Source organism: Myotis brandtii, unplaced genomic scaffold (genome assembly GCF_000412655.1).
Source record: "Myotis brandtii unplaced genomic scaffold, ASM41265v1 scaffold513, whole genome shotgun sequence".
Classification (NCBI taxonomy): Eukaryota; Metazoa; Chordata; class Mammalia; order Chiroptera; family Vespertilionidae; genus Myotis; species Myotis brandtii.
Genome location: NW_005369552.1, coordinates 3,360,324 through 3,375,044, shown reverse-complemented (window position 1 = coordinate 3,375,044; position 14,721 = coordinate 3,360,324). Strand labels below are relative to the sequence as shown.

The following is a 14,721-nucleotide window of genomic DNA, read 5'->3' as shown; positions in this document are numbered from 1 at the left end:
CCTTCTTCCTTCCTCTCTGAAATCAATAAAGAAATATATTTTTTTAAAAAAAGAATTGTAATTCTTTTGTGTTGGTGGCTTTATTATTATAAAATGAAACATTTTTTTAGGTGCCCTGTTTGAGATGGCTACAAAGAAGAAGCAAAGAAAAACAGAAGACGAAAACCATAAATTTAAAGTTGAATTTAAAGTTGAATGTACCTACCTATATAGTTTAAGTTTAAAAAATTTGGCTCTCAAAAGAAATTTCAATAGTTGTACTGTTGATATCTGGCTCTGTTGACTAATGAGTTTGCCAACCACTGTTCTAGACACTTGAGAACATATTTAATAAGGAACATGTTTTTTAATTATACTCCTCACTTCACAACTTACATATTTCATTGCATTATTTTTATTACTTGGATATAATTAACTATATTAGACCTGAATCTTTTTACACTTCCTTGTCTACTTTCAACAATAATCCTAAAATATGCATTCCATAATTTATCAGTAGTTTTCATAATATTCCTCAAATAATATATATGCATTTATTTGAACAGAAAATAGAGTCAGATTTTCTTTTGACTATAAGTAAACTAATTTTTCTTTTTGGTTTGACAACAAAGACTGATTTTACCAAAAAGTAAACATGCTGAAAATTGTATGAATTAATCTTCAGCTCCAAGATTTTGATTAAAATATATTTTAAGTATGTGACAAAAGCTCTTTATTTTTAAAAAAAGATTGTTTTGGAAAACATTTATTGAAACTAATGTTCCCATTTTCTAAGTTTGTTTTTTTTAATCCTTACCCAAGAATATTTTTCCATTGATTTTTTAAAATTTTTTAAAATATATTTTTATTGATTTTTTACAGAGAGGAAGGGGGAGGGATAGAGAGCTAGAAACATCGATGAGAGAGAAACATCGATCAGCTGTCTCCTGCACACCCCCCACTGGGGATGTGCCCACAACCAAGGTACATGCCCTTGATCAGAACTGAACCTGAGACCCTTCAGTCTGAAGGCCGACGCTCTATCCACTGAGCCAAATCGGTCAGGGCTTTTTTTTTTTTTTTTTTAGAGATAGTGAAAAGTAGGAGGAGGGGGACAGAGAAAGAGAGAGAAACATCGATGTGAGAGAGACACATTGATTGGTTGTTTCCCACATGCACCTTGACCAGGGCCAGGGATCAAGCCTGCAACCAAGGTATGAACCCTTGATCAGAAATCAAACCCATTACCCTTCAATCTGAGGGCTGACACTCTAACCACTGAGTAACCGGCCAGGGCTCTACGTCTTTTTGAGTATATAATAGTAAACAGGTTTCCTCTAAGTAAAAGAGTAACATGTAATTTCTAGTCATTTGTTAAGACGTGCCTTCTCAGTATACTTCTCAGAAAATGGGAAAGGGAATAACTCAATAACTAGATGACAAATCATCTGATTATTTGCTTTCAATAAAATTGAATGAGTACCACTCATGGTATCAGTCAATCAATGATTGTATATAACTGAGAGTTTAGAGTGTAAACGACACTAAAGATGCCTTCTATTCGTGTCTACTTATGCGAACAATGTTTCTCAACACTAGCATCTACAACTTTAAAAAAAATTTTCAAAGAAGCAGTAAAAAATTAATGCTGAATGCAATCTCACTCCAAAAGTAGTAACACTCAAAACTAGATACATAAACTAATTGAAAACAAAATAGCCCCATTTATTTCATTAAGGTGTACTTACTTTTGTATTTAAATTTTTTAAATTTACTTTTTGTATTTAGTAATTATTAACATTTGTAATGTTACTTTCAGCAAGTGTGTACTAAAAATAATTGTGATGACTCAAAACTTAGGGTCACACAACATGTTTAAAAATTAATTTCAATTAATATACTAAAATAGTTGCCAGGAAGTATAATGAAGTGATCAATAAATTGATTTTAAACCAAAATATATTACAGCAGGGTAAAATTCTATGGAGGAAGTAGAGTGGGAATAAAAGTTCAAGAAGGAAAATTAATGAAATCATTATCTATGAAAGAAGAGCTTGTTTGTGCATTGTTTAAAAGGATCATATAAAAAAGGGATCATATAGTGCATATCAATTTGCTAAAGTGTTTAGATTACCCCCTGGTTATATTTAAAGAAATGAATTAACAGTTTTAGTTTTTAATGTCAATATTTAGGATGGGCTTGAAGTTTTATCTTTTGTAGCTATTTAAGTTTATGATGAAAACTTTTCTTTGAACTTAAACATTTCAGTTTGAGTGAGGCCCGCTGACCTAGACTTCATTAGTACCCATTTGTTTTTGGCTTTCATCCCAAGTGTTTTTTCTTCAGACAACTGTTACTGTCTGGGAAGCTGGCAGAATCATTACTGTCAGAAGATAAATCTCCCAGTGAAGGGACATAATGGAAGGGACATAATGGGACTCAGTGGGATAGCCAATAACTCAGAAGTCAAGTCTTGCAGCCCTGAGGAACTTCTTCACTCTAGTCACTGTGCTAGTGCTTTCATTCTGTTCTCAGAACCACCACCAGCCATAACACTGAGCCACAGATGGCTTGCTACTTGCCTGGGTAGCGGTGATAATACAAGTTAGAGCAGAGAGCTGAGGTTAGAATCCATTTCTGCCTGACTCCACAGCCATGGTCTTGCCAATACTCATCTGACTTCTCAATAATTTGAACTTTTAAGGTGAACAGATCCTCTTTATTGAAAACAATTCACAGAGTAAACACAGGCAAGTCAAGGGTCTCCTTGTTAATTTCCCACCCACCACTGATGCCATGAAAGATGCCAGAGCTTTTCTAGTCCCACTCTCACTCATCCACCAGAGAGCTCAGAAAGGCAGCAGTGAAGTTGGAAATTATCCCACTCACAATTCAGGTGGAATTGGAGAAGTTGCCAGCCAACATTGCTTTAGGAAGCAAAAAGTGGAGGAGTGAAGGTAAGAGTAAGGGGTCTGTGGCACTAGTGCTGATAGAAATGCTAACAATTAGTTATTCATCCATTCATTCAGTTGTCATTGCCTGCCCACTATGACTCAGGTAATGGATTCAATTAATTCTCAGTGTTTAGGCAGCACAATTCTATTAGAATACTTATGGCTCTATTGTAAGCCATGACACACAGTAACTTGATGAAGAATCTATGGGTCTGTTTTCCTAGTTTTCTTGCTGGAGTTTTAGAGACTACTTGAAGGGGGACTAGTTCTCAGATGCTTGGAGAACTGTGCATGCAGTAGGTCCTACCTGAGTGCACCTTTCATAAGCTCTCTCTGGTTACTCTTGCTATTTGTTTTGAATTGTGAATAGTCCTATATAATAAAAGGCTAATATGCAAATAGATCAAACGGCAGAACAACCGAACAACTGGTCACTATGACTTGCACTGACCACCAGGGGGCGTGCGTGGAACATGGTGGGCATTGGCCCCGGTGGGATGGTGGAACAGGTGAGTGGGGGACACCAGAACAAGATGGGGCGCCAGTCTCTGTTTTCAGGGTGAGCCTCTGGTGGTTACTGAAAATTTTTTGCTCCTGCGTGCCGTGGTCCCAGCCAGCACTCGCGCCTGCTGCCAGCGCTAGCCCCGCTTGCACCCACTGCCGGTGCCCCTTGCCAGCCCTGATTGCCCAGCGCCATCAGCGGGTGTGAGCAGTGGCTACCAGCCCCTATTGCTCCTCAGGGCTTCTCTACCTCCTCCTGCTCCTGAGGAGAGATTGGGGCTGGCAGCCGCCTCTCGCACCTGCTGCCAGCAACGGCCCTGCTCGTACCCGCAGCTGGCACTGGAGCCACTACTCGCACCCGCTGCCAGTGCCCGGTGCTGGTCCCGCTTGGTGCCATCAGCAGGTGTGAGTGGCGGCTGCTGGCTCTGATCACCCCTGAGGGCTTCTCCACCTCCCCCTCCTCTTGAGGGGCGATCAGGGCAGCAGCTGCTGCTCGAACCCACTGATGGCACCAGCCCCACTTGCACCTACTGCTGGCGCCAGCCCCAATGGCTCAGAACCTTCAGCGGGTGTGAGCAGGGCCAGCGCATCAGCACATGGGAGTGACAGCAGTAGGAGCGGGGCTGCCGGCAGACAGCGGGAGGGGGCAGGAGGGGGTGTGGAGGATGGGCCAAGACCCGCCCCTGTGCCTACTCCAGTCTCGTGGCCCACAGTTCCTTTCAAGGTACATGAATTCATGCACTGGGTCCCTAGTAGAATATAAATGAACAAACTAAAGTGTGACTCAAGTAGGAATTACCGAATTAAAGCAGGTATTGCTCCTGTCTTAGGCGTGAATGCAGTCTTCATCGTGGTAGCATAGGAGTCCCAGTGGGTATTACCTGCTAAAAGTAAAATAAAACACTTTTAAATGGGTCAGACCAATATATATTGATAAAATGTTGTTTTATAATTAAAGCAATTTTGCAAGACAATAACATTTGGATGGTAATTTTTAGTCTAAAGGAATAAAAGCCAATTTGTGGCCTCTACTAAGAGACAAAGCTCAATTTAATTATCTGAGTTTTCTCCCTAAATAAAAATAGGTCTATTGTTTTTCTTGAGAATTCATACATGCTTTTTTAAAACCTTTAAGCAATACATAAAAATATAAAGCAGAAAGCTTATTTGAAATTCTACATCTTAAAATGCTCACTATTTCTGATTTACTGACCAACTTTTCATACATCACATTAGACAAAGCTATAAACACATGAAATGAATATGCAGAAAGGGGATCAGAGTTTGTATTTCAGGTTTCAGTGTGGAACTTTCTCCTTGTTCCTTCTTCTCCCTGCTTATTATCACCTGCCTCCCCATCCCTCCTCCTACGTAGCCCATGTCCGTTTCTTTACAGACTTTTATACCTGCTGATATAATCATATACTGCTTTACATATACATGTATAAATTCATTGACATAAGAGGTTTTAGTTTTCACCAATGTTTAAAAAAATGGGCTTCTGAAATCTATATAATTAACTAGTCACCCCAATAAATTCAATAAAAAAGTTTAAAAAGTGAGCTCATATTCCCACAAAGTGTCCTTTTCTCTGTCATATAACAGTGTAGTATGGGAAACTCTTCAAACTCGGCCAGTGTAACTCTAATTCGTTCTTAATAATGACTGTGCAAGATTCTGTGGTATAGGTGCTTAAAACTCTGAGAGTGGGTGAGATCAACAAAGAAGGAAGCATAATTAGAGGAGATGAAGCCTGGGGCGTGCCAATATCAAGAGGTCAGGAGAGGAGGAGCAGCCAGGAAAGGACACTGAGAAGAGAGGTCAGTGAGGTAAGAGGAAAACCAGGAGCGTGTAATGTCCTGAACCCCAAAGGAAGAAAGTATTCACAGGAGGAAGGGGTCACGTATGCAAATGCTGTTGGCTGGATCCAGGAAGATGAGGATTGAGAATTCAGCATTCAGCAGACACTAGCAACAACAGAATTTATCTGCCCTACCTGCCCATTGTCAACAAATCACCACCAAATTTCTTGGGAAAATATATTTTAAATTTAATTCAGTCCTTCTCTCATCCTTCATATTTGGCCACTTACCTGTTGCTTTTTACATTTCAGGAGAAACTGGGTTGAAATGTGGCCTTTAATGTTTGAATAAACCACTGTCTGGGGCCTATCACCTCACCTCTAGAATACTACAGCCACTTCATAGTGTGTGTTTGCTCCCACTCATTCCGCCTAAATACAATGGCTGCCAAGGATCTTTCTCAACGACCTCTTAAATTTTCAAATATTCTTAAAATCTGTGTGCCACTGGCGAGCTTACAGAGCCCTGACCAAACATTTCATTTTGGCCACCTGTGTACTTCTTATTGTTCACCACCCCATCTCTCCCAACCAGGGCTTGTGTTTAATTGAACAGGCCCATGGATCCAGCCAGGCAGCGGGACCCATGACATCCAAATGGGTCTCATGTGACTATTTACCTGCTGCCTTCATACAGGTTGAGTTTCATCTCCACCTAGAGGCTTCCCCAACCAACTAAAGCCTTAGCCCTACATGTCACACTCCATGTCTGCTCACACAGACTCCTGGCATCCATGCTCAGATCCCACTCTATGAGAAAGGACCTTATTCTTTGATACCCCTGCTTCTGTGGGAATCATTTTATGCTTTAAAGCATTTTATCCCAACAGTAGAATTAAATACTCTAAGTTAAGAGAATTTTAAGCATGGACAAGTAAGTGGGAAGAAATTGTGAGAAGGTGCTGCTCTTCAAAGAAGTCATCATTTGAGTGGAACCTCCAAAAAAGGCTGACAGCCACCAGAAGCTGGAAGAGGCAAGGACGGCTTCTCCCCTAGAGACAGCAGAGGCAGTGCAGTTCTCCAACACCTTAATTTTGGGCTCCTGGGCCTCCAGAATGTGAGAGAATACATTTCTTTTGTTGATAAGTCATCAGTTTGTGGTAATTTATGACTCCTTGGAAGTAACAAAACACTTAAGAGCTCAATCTATAGCAGTGGTTCTCAACCTGTGGGTCGCGACCCCTTTGGGGGTCAAACGACCCTTTCACAGGGGTCGCCTAAGACCATCGGAAAACACATATATAATTACGTATTGTTTTTGTGATTAATCACTATGCTTTAATTATGTTCAATTTGTAACAATGAAATTGGGGGTCACCACAACATGAGGAACTGGGTCACGGCGTTAGGAAGGTTGAGAACCACTGATCTATAGTAATAGCTCAACAGTAGTTAGACCATAGCAGTCATCCTCAACCTCATGCTACCAGGGGACAAAGCTGGCAGTGACACATCAGGCCCACCTTTGAAGGGTGCCACTTCTGGAAGAGAAGATGGAGTAGCACAAGTGGCTATGAGAGAGCCCAGTCTGAATGTGAAGAGGAAACTCACCCAGGAGAAGGGAACTTTGGAGCAGAACGAATGAGGCCTGGTGATCAAGGTGTCAAAAAAGCTGGCCTTCCTTCTATTCTGAGCAGTTGGGACCCTCTTAACAAGCTCACAAAGTCTAGGAGGACAGGAGAATAATCTTGTGCACGCTGAGTTTGAGACCCTTCATGACCTCCAAGTGGATCTGGTAGACAGCTGAATATTTTAGTTTGAAAAGTAGGAACATCCCAGTTAGAGTAAATACTAGAAAGCCTGTGGACTTGAAGCCCTGTGGCAGGGATGGCCGCTCACAGAGGAAGTAAACCAAGAAGGATATATCTGGAGGATGCCAACATTTCCCAACAAGAAGGGAAGAGAAGACAGTGAAAGAAACCTAGACAGGGTGCCTCCTCTTTGCCCTGCCATCATATAGAAACTGGGTATCTCACATATTTTTGTTCTTAATTATTTTCATTTTCTATCCTCAATTTAAAAAGAGATTGAGTGGGATGGAAAACATTTCATTCATTCTCATGGGACTACAATTCTAGAGAATTTGCAGTTGAACAATGCCCATTGCTCTGTAGCTATTGTGGAACCACAATTACCCAGTTAGAAGACTGCAAAGGGGTGTTACTGCCATAAGGGCCAGAATGGAACTGACTACACAGTAATTCATGCCACCAGCATCACAGCTAGAGTGGCTCTCCCTCCACTGATGCAAAAAGCTGAGTTAGTAAATTTGCCATATTTGCATGCAAAATTAGTTTTAAAAGCACTACTTCTGTTAAATACAAAATCACTTGGAAAGAAAAATTAGCAAAGGTTACAAGCAACAGCTGAAGGCCATAGTTCTCAGCCTCTGCTACAACCACCTGTGTGTGGAAGTGGGGAGGGGAAAGAAGAGGAGGGAGACTGTGGATCCCCTTGGGAGCTGTGTGGATCCCCTTGGGGGCTGTGTGGATCCCCTTAGGGACTGTGTCCCGCATTCTGCACCTCCCCACTCTCTGTACTGTTTCTCAGGGAATAGGGATTCCTGCTGGGTCTGCTGTCTTCAGAGCTTCCCAACCTCTCTTCCTGCTTTGCCTTTGGGTTTTTCCCCCTGGAAAAGCACTAGTTCCTCCTTTTCCCTGCCCCATCCTCCAGCCAAGCATTTCATGGGGATATGCTGAGCATTTTAGGAAGGGATTGGCAGAAAGAATGCTGATGGGTTGGATAGTGGCAAAGTCATGAACACCCTCTCATTTTCCCTTCCCAGCCTCTCCTTCAATTGAGTCCCACCCATGAGGGAGAGACAGACACCCTTAAAGACCAAAGCAGTCTTTGCTTCCTATCTCCAGGAAAGATCCCTCCCGCCCCCGCCGGCTGGCAGGGTCCACAATCTTACCAGGCCGAATCTTGCGGCCACATTGAGAGGGGTAGGGGGCCTCCGGCCCAGGCTGTGCCATTCCTGTCTCAAAGGCACTCGTCAGGGCCGCCATTCCTGCCTCAACAGGGAGTCGTCACGGCCCTCGTTCCAGCTGGATCGCTTGCTGCAGGCGCTTGGATGCTTTGTGACGCGTCGCCATGGAGACGCGGGTCAGTTCTGTGAGGCTGAACCCGAGGGAAGCAGTGCAGAGGCTGGGGAACCAGGTGTGGAAAGCAAGAAGATGTGCTTCCCGTAATATGGATATCTTGCTTTGATGTATTTATATAGCTTTCTTAAACACTGTCTTGTGTATGTGAGGAGAGGAACACAAGGGGAGTAGATAGAAGAGAAAGAGACGTCAGATTTTCAATGGCAAAGTTTCATTTATTCATAACTTTCAGTTTAAGCAAAAGAGGGCAAAGTTGTCACAGATGTTTGCAATAAGTAGGAACCAAACAAGAAGACAAAGTCACAGGGAATCTCGTGTAGGTAGAACCAGAACCAGAGTTCCTGAGACAATTTCATGCTCCCAGGCGGATCATCCCGCACAGGAATTAGGAGGGGACAGGAGAGTGAAAAGTGTCCTTGGGAACAGGAGCCGGCAGGCGAGTTTGTGACCTTCCTCTCCATATGGTAGGTCCATCGTGTTTTGTAATTCTTCTGCCCCTGCAGCGGAAACTGTCTCACCCCATATGTGTTAGGCTCAGTTTTCCCAGAATGTGGAAGGTTTTTATCTTTATATTCTTTGCAACTAGCTGATAATTTGACACATAGTAGGTGCTTAGAAATATTGAATGCCTCCAGGTTAGGACACAGATATTTCCCCCTTGGATGCAAAGAGGAGACATTAGGTGAGACTGCTGGCAGCATGTTTAGAAAGTAATTTACACCAGCGGTCGCCAACCTTTCGGACCTCACAGACCACCAGCCACCAGTGGTCTACGGACCACCAGTTGGCGTCCACTGATTTACACCATTCCTTATCCTTAAAGGGTTGTTCTAATATAGGACCTTAGGGCAGTGGTTCTCAACCTTGGCTGCACATTAGAATCACCTGGGAATCTTTTTAAAATCCTGATTTCTGGGCCTCATCCTCTGGAAATTCTGTTTCTTTGTTACTAATGTTGTGGCCCCACCCCATAACAAAGAAACAGAATTTCCGGAGGATGAGGCCCAGAAATCAGGATTTAAAAAAGATTCCCAGGTGATTCTAATGTGCAGCCAAGGTTGAGAACCACTGCCTTAGGGGAACAGTGAAGTGGAACAAAGGGAGTTGCCAAAGGACATAGAATAGGCATCAAAGTAAGGATTCCAAGTAGATATGCAGGGAATTTCTTTAAAATGAGGATCTAAACCAGCATGTTCTGAAAGTTGAGTCTTATCCATATAACGGAATAGAACATATGTTGGGCTCTCAAATTTTATAGCAATGAATGGTGGAACACATTAGAAGGCATAGACTTCTGTCAATGTTATTAAAAGGAATGAATCTAAGTTAGGACCTAGTAGTGACATCTAAATTAAGAAAGTAACACCCAATAACTAGGTCTGGAATTGGAGAGCTAATTACCATAGCATAATTTAAGAGAAATGTATTTCTTAAAATAGAGCAGTGAGTATGTAGAATTTAAAAGTGAATTCTTATTAATATCTTACTTGTCTTATTTGTCTCCTCCTGGGTAAGCTGTAAAGTGGTGGGGTTCACACTGAATGGAGAGCTCCTTGTACTTCCTCCCTGGGGGCCCTTGGGGTAAAGCAGACTTCTCTGAGCCCATTTCTTTGTCTGTAAAATGAGTTTACTAGCACCTACCTCACCAGGCTGTAAAATGAGTAATACTTCTCACAATAATTTATAAATTTTAAAGCCACAAACCTAAGGTCTTACTCCTCTGTCTTACTACTATTCTGATCTTCATTCTTTTTATCATTTATTTCTGATTTAAAATGAAATTTGGGGACAGGTGTATTTTATTATAAGCACTATAGCACAGGGCAGGAGGACTCCTCCTGCCTTTGAATTTGTATTGCTTGAAGCAATCCCTTTCAATGATAAAGTAGTTTTTTTTCTTTTCTTTTTTTTCTTTCCATCCACAAACACCGACTATGCACTAGAACGAGCTGCATATGACATTAAGGGCAACACCCTGGGTATTATGGGAGCTTGGGGAGGTTGTTCTAGAAGAGGAAATGTCTTAGCTGAGTTCTCCCAGATGCTTGGGAGGTAGCCAGGGGAAGAGGGAGAGGTCGCTGTTACCAAAAAGGGGACCTGGCCCTAGTGGGTCTGCCCAGGGCTGTCTTGTAGTGTGCAGGTTCTTGAATTCATATAGGAAAGATTTCACAACATGAATCGAGGTGAGTATTAAAGCTGGGGACAGTGAAACAAGGGAGGGCTTAGCATAGAAGAAGCAACAGGAGAGCCCAGGCCGGGCTGCTTTAGCTCACCGTGAAGTCAGGGAAAAGGGGGACTTGGAGACAGGTTCAGGGTATAAGCCTGGGACAAGCTGCTGTTGCCCATTGCTCCCCTGGTTGCAAGTCTCATGGGGACCCTTAGAGTTTAGGAGATGCGTGCCTGTGGGGGAAGAGGGAGAGCACATGCTGGGTCCTGCTGGGTCCTTTGTCTTTAGGGTTTTCTCTCTCTCTTACAGGTGGGAACCTTAGGAGAGGTTTCAGGGGAGAGTTTTAGCAGAATTTTTATCAATTTTCCAGGTGTGGTCTTTCAAGGTTGTGGTCTTTACTGATTGGTCAGTGCCAGGGCAGGGGGGTCACTCATTAGATTGCAGCTAGTCCTGGGATTGACCAGGCACCTGGTTTTGCTGCTTTTCTGGGCCTGGAACTGAAATATAGCTGAGGCCTAAATGTTACCTCTAGGGAAGTGACCTTTTGTATCTGGCTGTAAATTGCTCAACCAGCTTGTTCAGCTATCTGTCTCCATCTCCCTATTCCACTTACTGGCCTGGCTTACTGGCCTCTCTCAGTGCTACAAGGCTGTGCAGGGACCCAGAAGGCACGGAACAGTCCAAGTATGCCAGAGCCCCTGAGTGGCTTGGCATTGCCAGATTGTAAAGAGTGAGGAGAAAGCTGAAAGACGGCTGGAGCAGAAGGCCCTGCAGGCCCTGCTGAGAAGCTTGGACTTCCCTGAATGTGAGAAGTTACTGGAGTGGGTTAAGCAAAAGAATGAAGGAGTCAGGTCAGAACTTTAAATAAATCCTGGCCTCTTTTTCCATAAGCAAGAGAAGAGATCACAGACAATCTACAGTGATGTCCACATACTCTGGATATGAACGTTCTGAGTGAAGTTTCTCTGGCTTGGTCATTATGTTTGCACAAAAGACATTTAATGTTACTATGCAGTACGCAATGCTTTTACTCGAGTGTCTTCATATAAAAAATAGTATATTACCATTTCTCCTTTGTTTTAGTTGATTAACTCATAAAACATTTTCTGAATTTTTGTAATGAACTCTGTATTATTCAGGGCTTTCTAGAGAAATAGAATTGAGAAAGAAAGAGAGAGAGAGAGAGATTTTAAGAAATTGGTTCACATAGCTGTGGAGCCTGGCAAGTCCAATGTCTGCAATGTGGGTCTCAGGCTATAGGCCAGTGATGGCGAATCTTTTGAGCTCGGCGTGTCAGCATTTTGAAAAACCCTAACTTAACTCTGGTGCCATGTCACATATAAAAACTTTTTGATATTTGCAACCATAGTAAAACAAAGACTTACATTTTTGATATTTATTTTATATATTTAAATGCCATTTAACAAAGAAAAATCAAACAAAAAAAATGAGTTCACGTGTCACCTCTGACACGCGTGTCATAGGTTCACCATCACTGCTATAGGCTCAGGGCAGAGCTGATGTTGAAGTTCAAGTCCAAAAGGCTATCTGTCAGAATTCACTCTTGCTCAGTGGAGGTCATTCTTTTGTTTATTCAGGCCTTCAGCTGATGGGAGAGGCCTACTTACATTGTGGAGAGCAATCTACTTCACTCAAAGTCCACAGATTTAAATGTTAATCTCATCCAAAAGCACCCTCATCCAGAATAATGTTTGACCACTATGGTCTAGCCCAGTGGTCGGCAAACCGCAGCTCGCGAGCCACATGTGGCTCTTTGGCCCCTTGAGTGTGGCTCTTCCACAAAATACCACATGCGGGCGTGCATGTATAGTGCGATTGAAACTTCGTGGCCCATGCACAGAAGTCAGTTTTTGGCCTGGGCGAGTCTATTTTGAAGAAGTGGCGTTAGAAGTGGGGCGTGTTGGGAAGTCGGGCCGCAGGATACGCAGTGCTGGGGAGGCGCGAGATTCATGCACGAGTTGAGTGAGCCAGTCAGTCAGCAGTCTCATTGTGCAGTGGTTAGTGCTAGTCGCGTCCGCAAATCGCGCGCGGGTGACAAAAGATAGATGAAACAAGTATACAAGACGAGTGTGGATGGGAGAATTGGAAGGGGTCGACCTCAGCTAACGTACCTCAATCAGATTGAGGACGTTTTTAGCAAAGGCCAGCTTAGGAGTACCCTAATTAAGTTAATAACAATGTACCTACCTATATAGTTTAAGTTTAAAAAATTTGGCTCTCAAAAGAAATTTTAATCATTGTACTGTTGATATTTGGCTCTGTTGACTAATGAGTTTGCCAACCACTGGACTAGCCAATTGGACCCATAATATTAACCATCTCAGACTCAGATCTTCCTGAGGTCTAGTTCTTACATGCCACTAGCACGGGTTACAGTGAGAAGTCCAAGAATGACTGCTAACTTTTTATTTAAAAACTCAGAAAATTCTATAATATTCTCTATTTTATTGAGACAATCCAATTTAATGGGGGAAAGTCTAAACTATGCTTCTAACTAGCCACTCACTAAACTTACATTTTATCCAAATAAAGCCATAACAGCAAGTATAGACTATTGCTTCTATCAAATTCTTGTCAATCCTGTATAAGTGTTGCCTCTCTCCTGAGCCATCCTATTCTCTTAGATTCTTGTATTTTTCTCATTTCTGAACTCTTAAGAAATAAGCTGGCCAGGCCAGTCACTGGGTAATTACCAATGCCTTACACTGTAAAATTTTTGGCCAATAGACATATAAAAAAATGCTCAACACCATTAATCATCAGAAAGATGCAAATTAAAAACACAATGAGCTATTACCTCACACCTGCCAGCATGGCTACCATCAATAAATCAACAAACAATACGTGCTAGCAAGAAGGAGGAGAAAAGGGAACTTCAGTACACTGATGGTTGAAGTGTAGACTGGTGCAACCACTATGGAAAACAATATATAGGATCCTTAAAAAATTAAAAATGAACTACTTGTTGACCCAATGATCCCACTTCTGGGAATATATCCCAAGAAACACTAATTCAAAAGAATATATGTACCCTTATGTTCATAACAGTGTTATTTGCAATAGCTAAGATCTGGAAACAGCCTAACTGCCTATCAGTAGATGAGTGGATAAAAAAAACTATGATACATTTACACAATGGAATACTATCTATCTATATATATAAAAGGCTAATATGCAAAGTGTCCTCTTGGGAGTTTGACCAGGAGACCAGGAGTTTGATCGCTCGCTATGACATGTGCTGAACACCAGGGGGCGGTGCGGAACAAAGGAAGACAAGGACCCTGGCTGGCAGCCGGAAGGCCCCGATCGGCCCTGATTGCTGGCCAGACCTAGGGACCCTACCCATGCATGAATTTTGTGCACTGGGCCTCTAGTATGTATAGCCTATATAATAAAGAGATAATATGCTAATTAGACTGAACAGCAGAACGACCGTCTGGATGACCTTCCGGACGAAGCCGGGGCTGTGAGGGCTGGCTGAGGCTGCGAGGGGCTGCGAGGGCCAGCCAGGGCTGCGAGGGCCAGCTGAGGCTGTGAGAGCTAAGCCCCTTGAACAAATTCCATGCATCCAGCCTCTATCCTATATAATAAAAGGGTAATATGCCAATTGACCCTAACGGCAGAATGACCAGGAACGACTGGTCGCTATGACATGCACTGACCAACAGGGGGCATACACTCAACTCAAGAGCTGCCCCCTGATGGTCAGTGCGCTCCCACTCGGGGAGCTCCACTCAGCCACAAGCCGGGCTGACGGTTGCGAGCACAGCGGTGGTGACGGGAGCCTCTCCCACCTCCTTGGCAGTGTGCTAAGGATATCCACCTGCTGGCTTAGGCCTGCTTCCCGGGGAGCGGGCCTAAGCCAGCAGTTGGACATCCCCCAAGGGGTCCTGGATTGCAAGAGGGTGCAGGCCAGGCTGAGGGACCCGCCCCCCCCAAGTGCATGAATTTTTGTGCAGCCTCTAGTCTACACTAATAAAAGAGAAACATGGTAATTAGCGTACGACTGCTACCCTTCCCATTGGCTAATCAGCATATCCTTATGCAAATTAACTGTCAGCCAAGATGGCGGCCGGCAGCCATGCACTGAAGCGAACAGGGAGGCTTGCTTGCTCCAGTGATGGCAGACTCCA

The 14,721-nt window shown here is 43.1% G+C and overlaps 1 protein-coding gene and 1 pseudogene across 1 annotated transcript in view; both read right to left on the bottom strand.

The window, feature by feature from the left end:
* LOC102242185 overlaps window positions 1-3,832 on the bottom strand; it is an 8,495-nt pseudogene extending 4,663 nt beyond the window's left edge.
* The window catches only part of TEX26 (testis expressed 26), a 43,527-nt gene extending 34,933 nt beyond the window's left edge, over window positions 1-8,594 (bottom strand). Inside the window, exons 1-2 of the mRNA XM_014548576.1 lie at window positions 8,211-8,594; window positions 4,235-4,319 (exon numbers count right to left, since the gene is read on the bottom strand). Coding sequence (XP_014404062.1) covers window positions 4,235-4,319; window positions 8,211-8,304 — 179 coding nt within the window. The 5' untranslated portion in view covers window positions 8,305-8,594. The remainder of the gene's footprint in view (window positions 1-4,234; window positions 4,320-8,210) is intronic.
* Window positions 8,595-14,721: the final 6,127 nt, after the last annotated feature.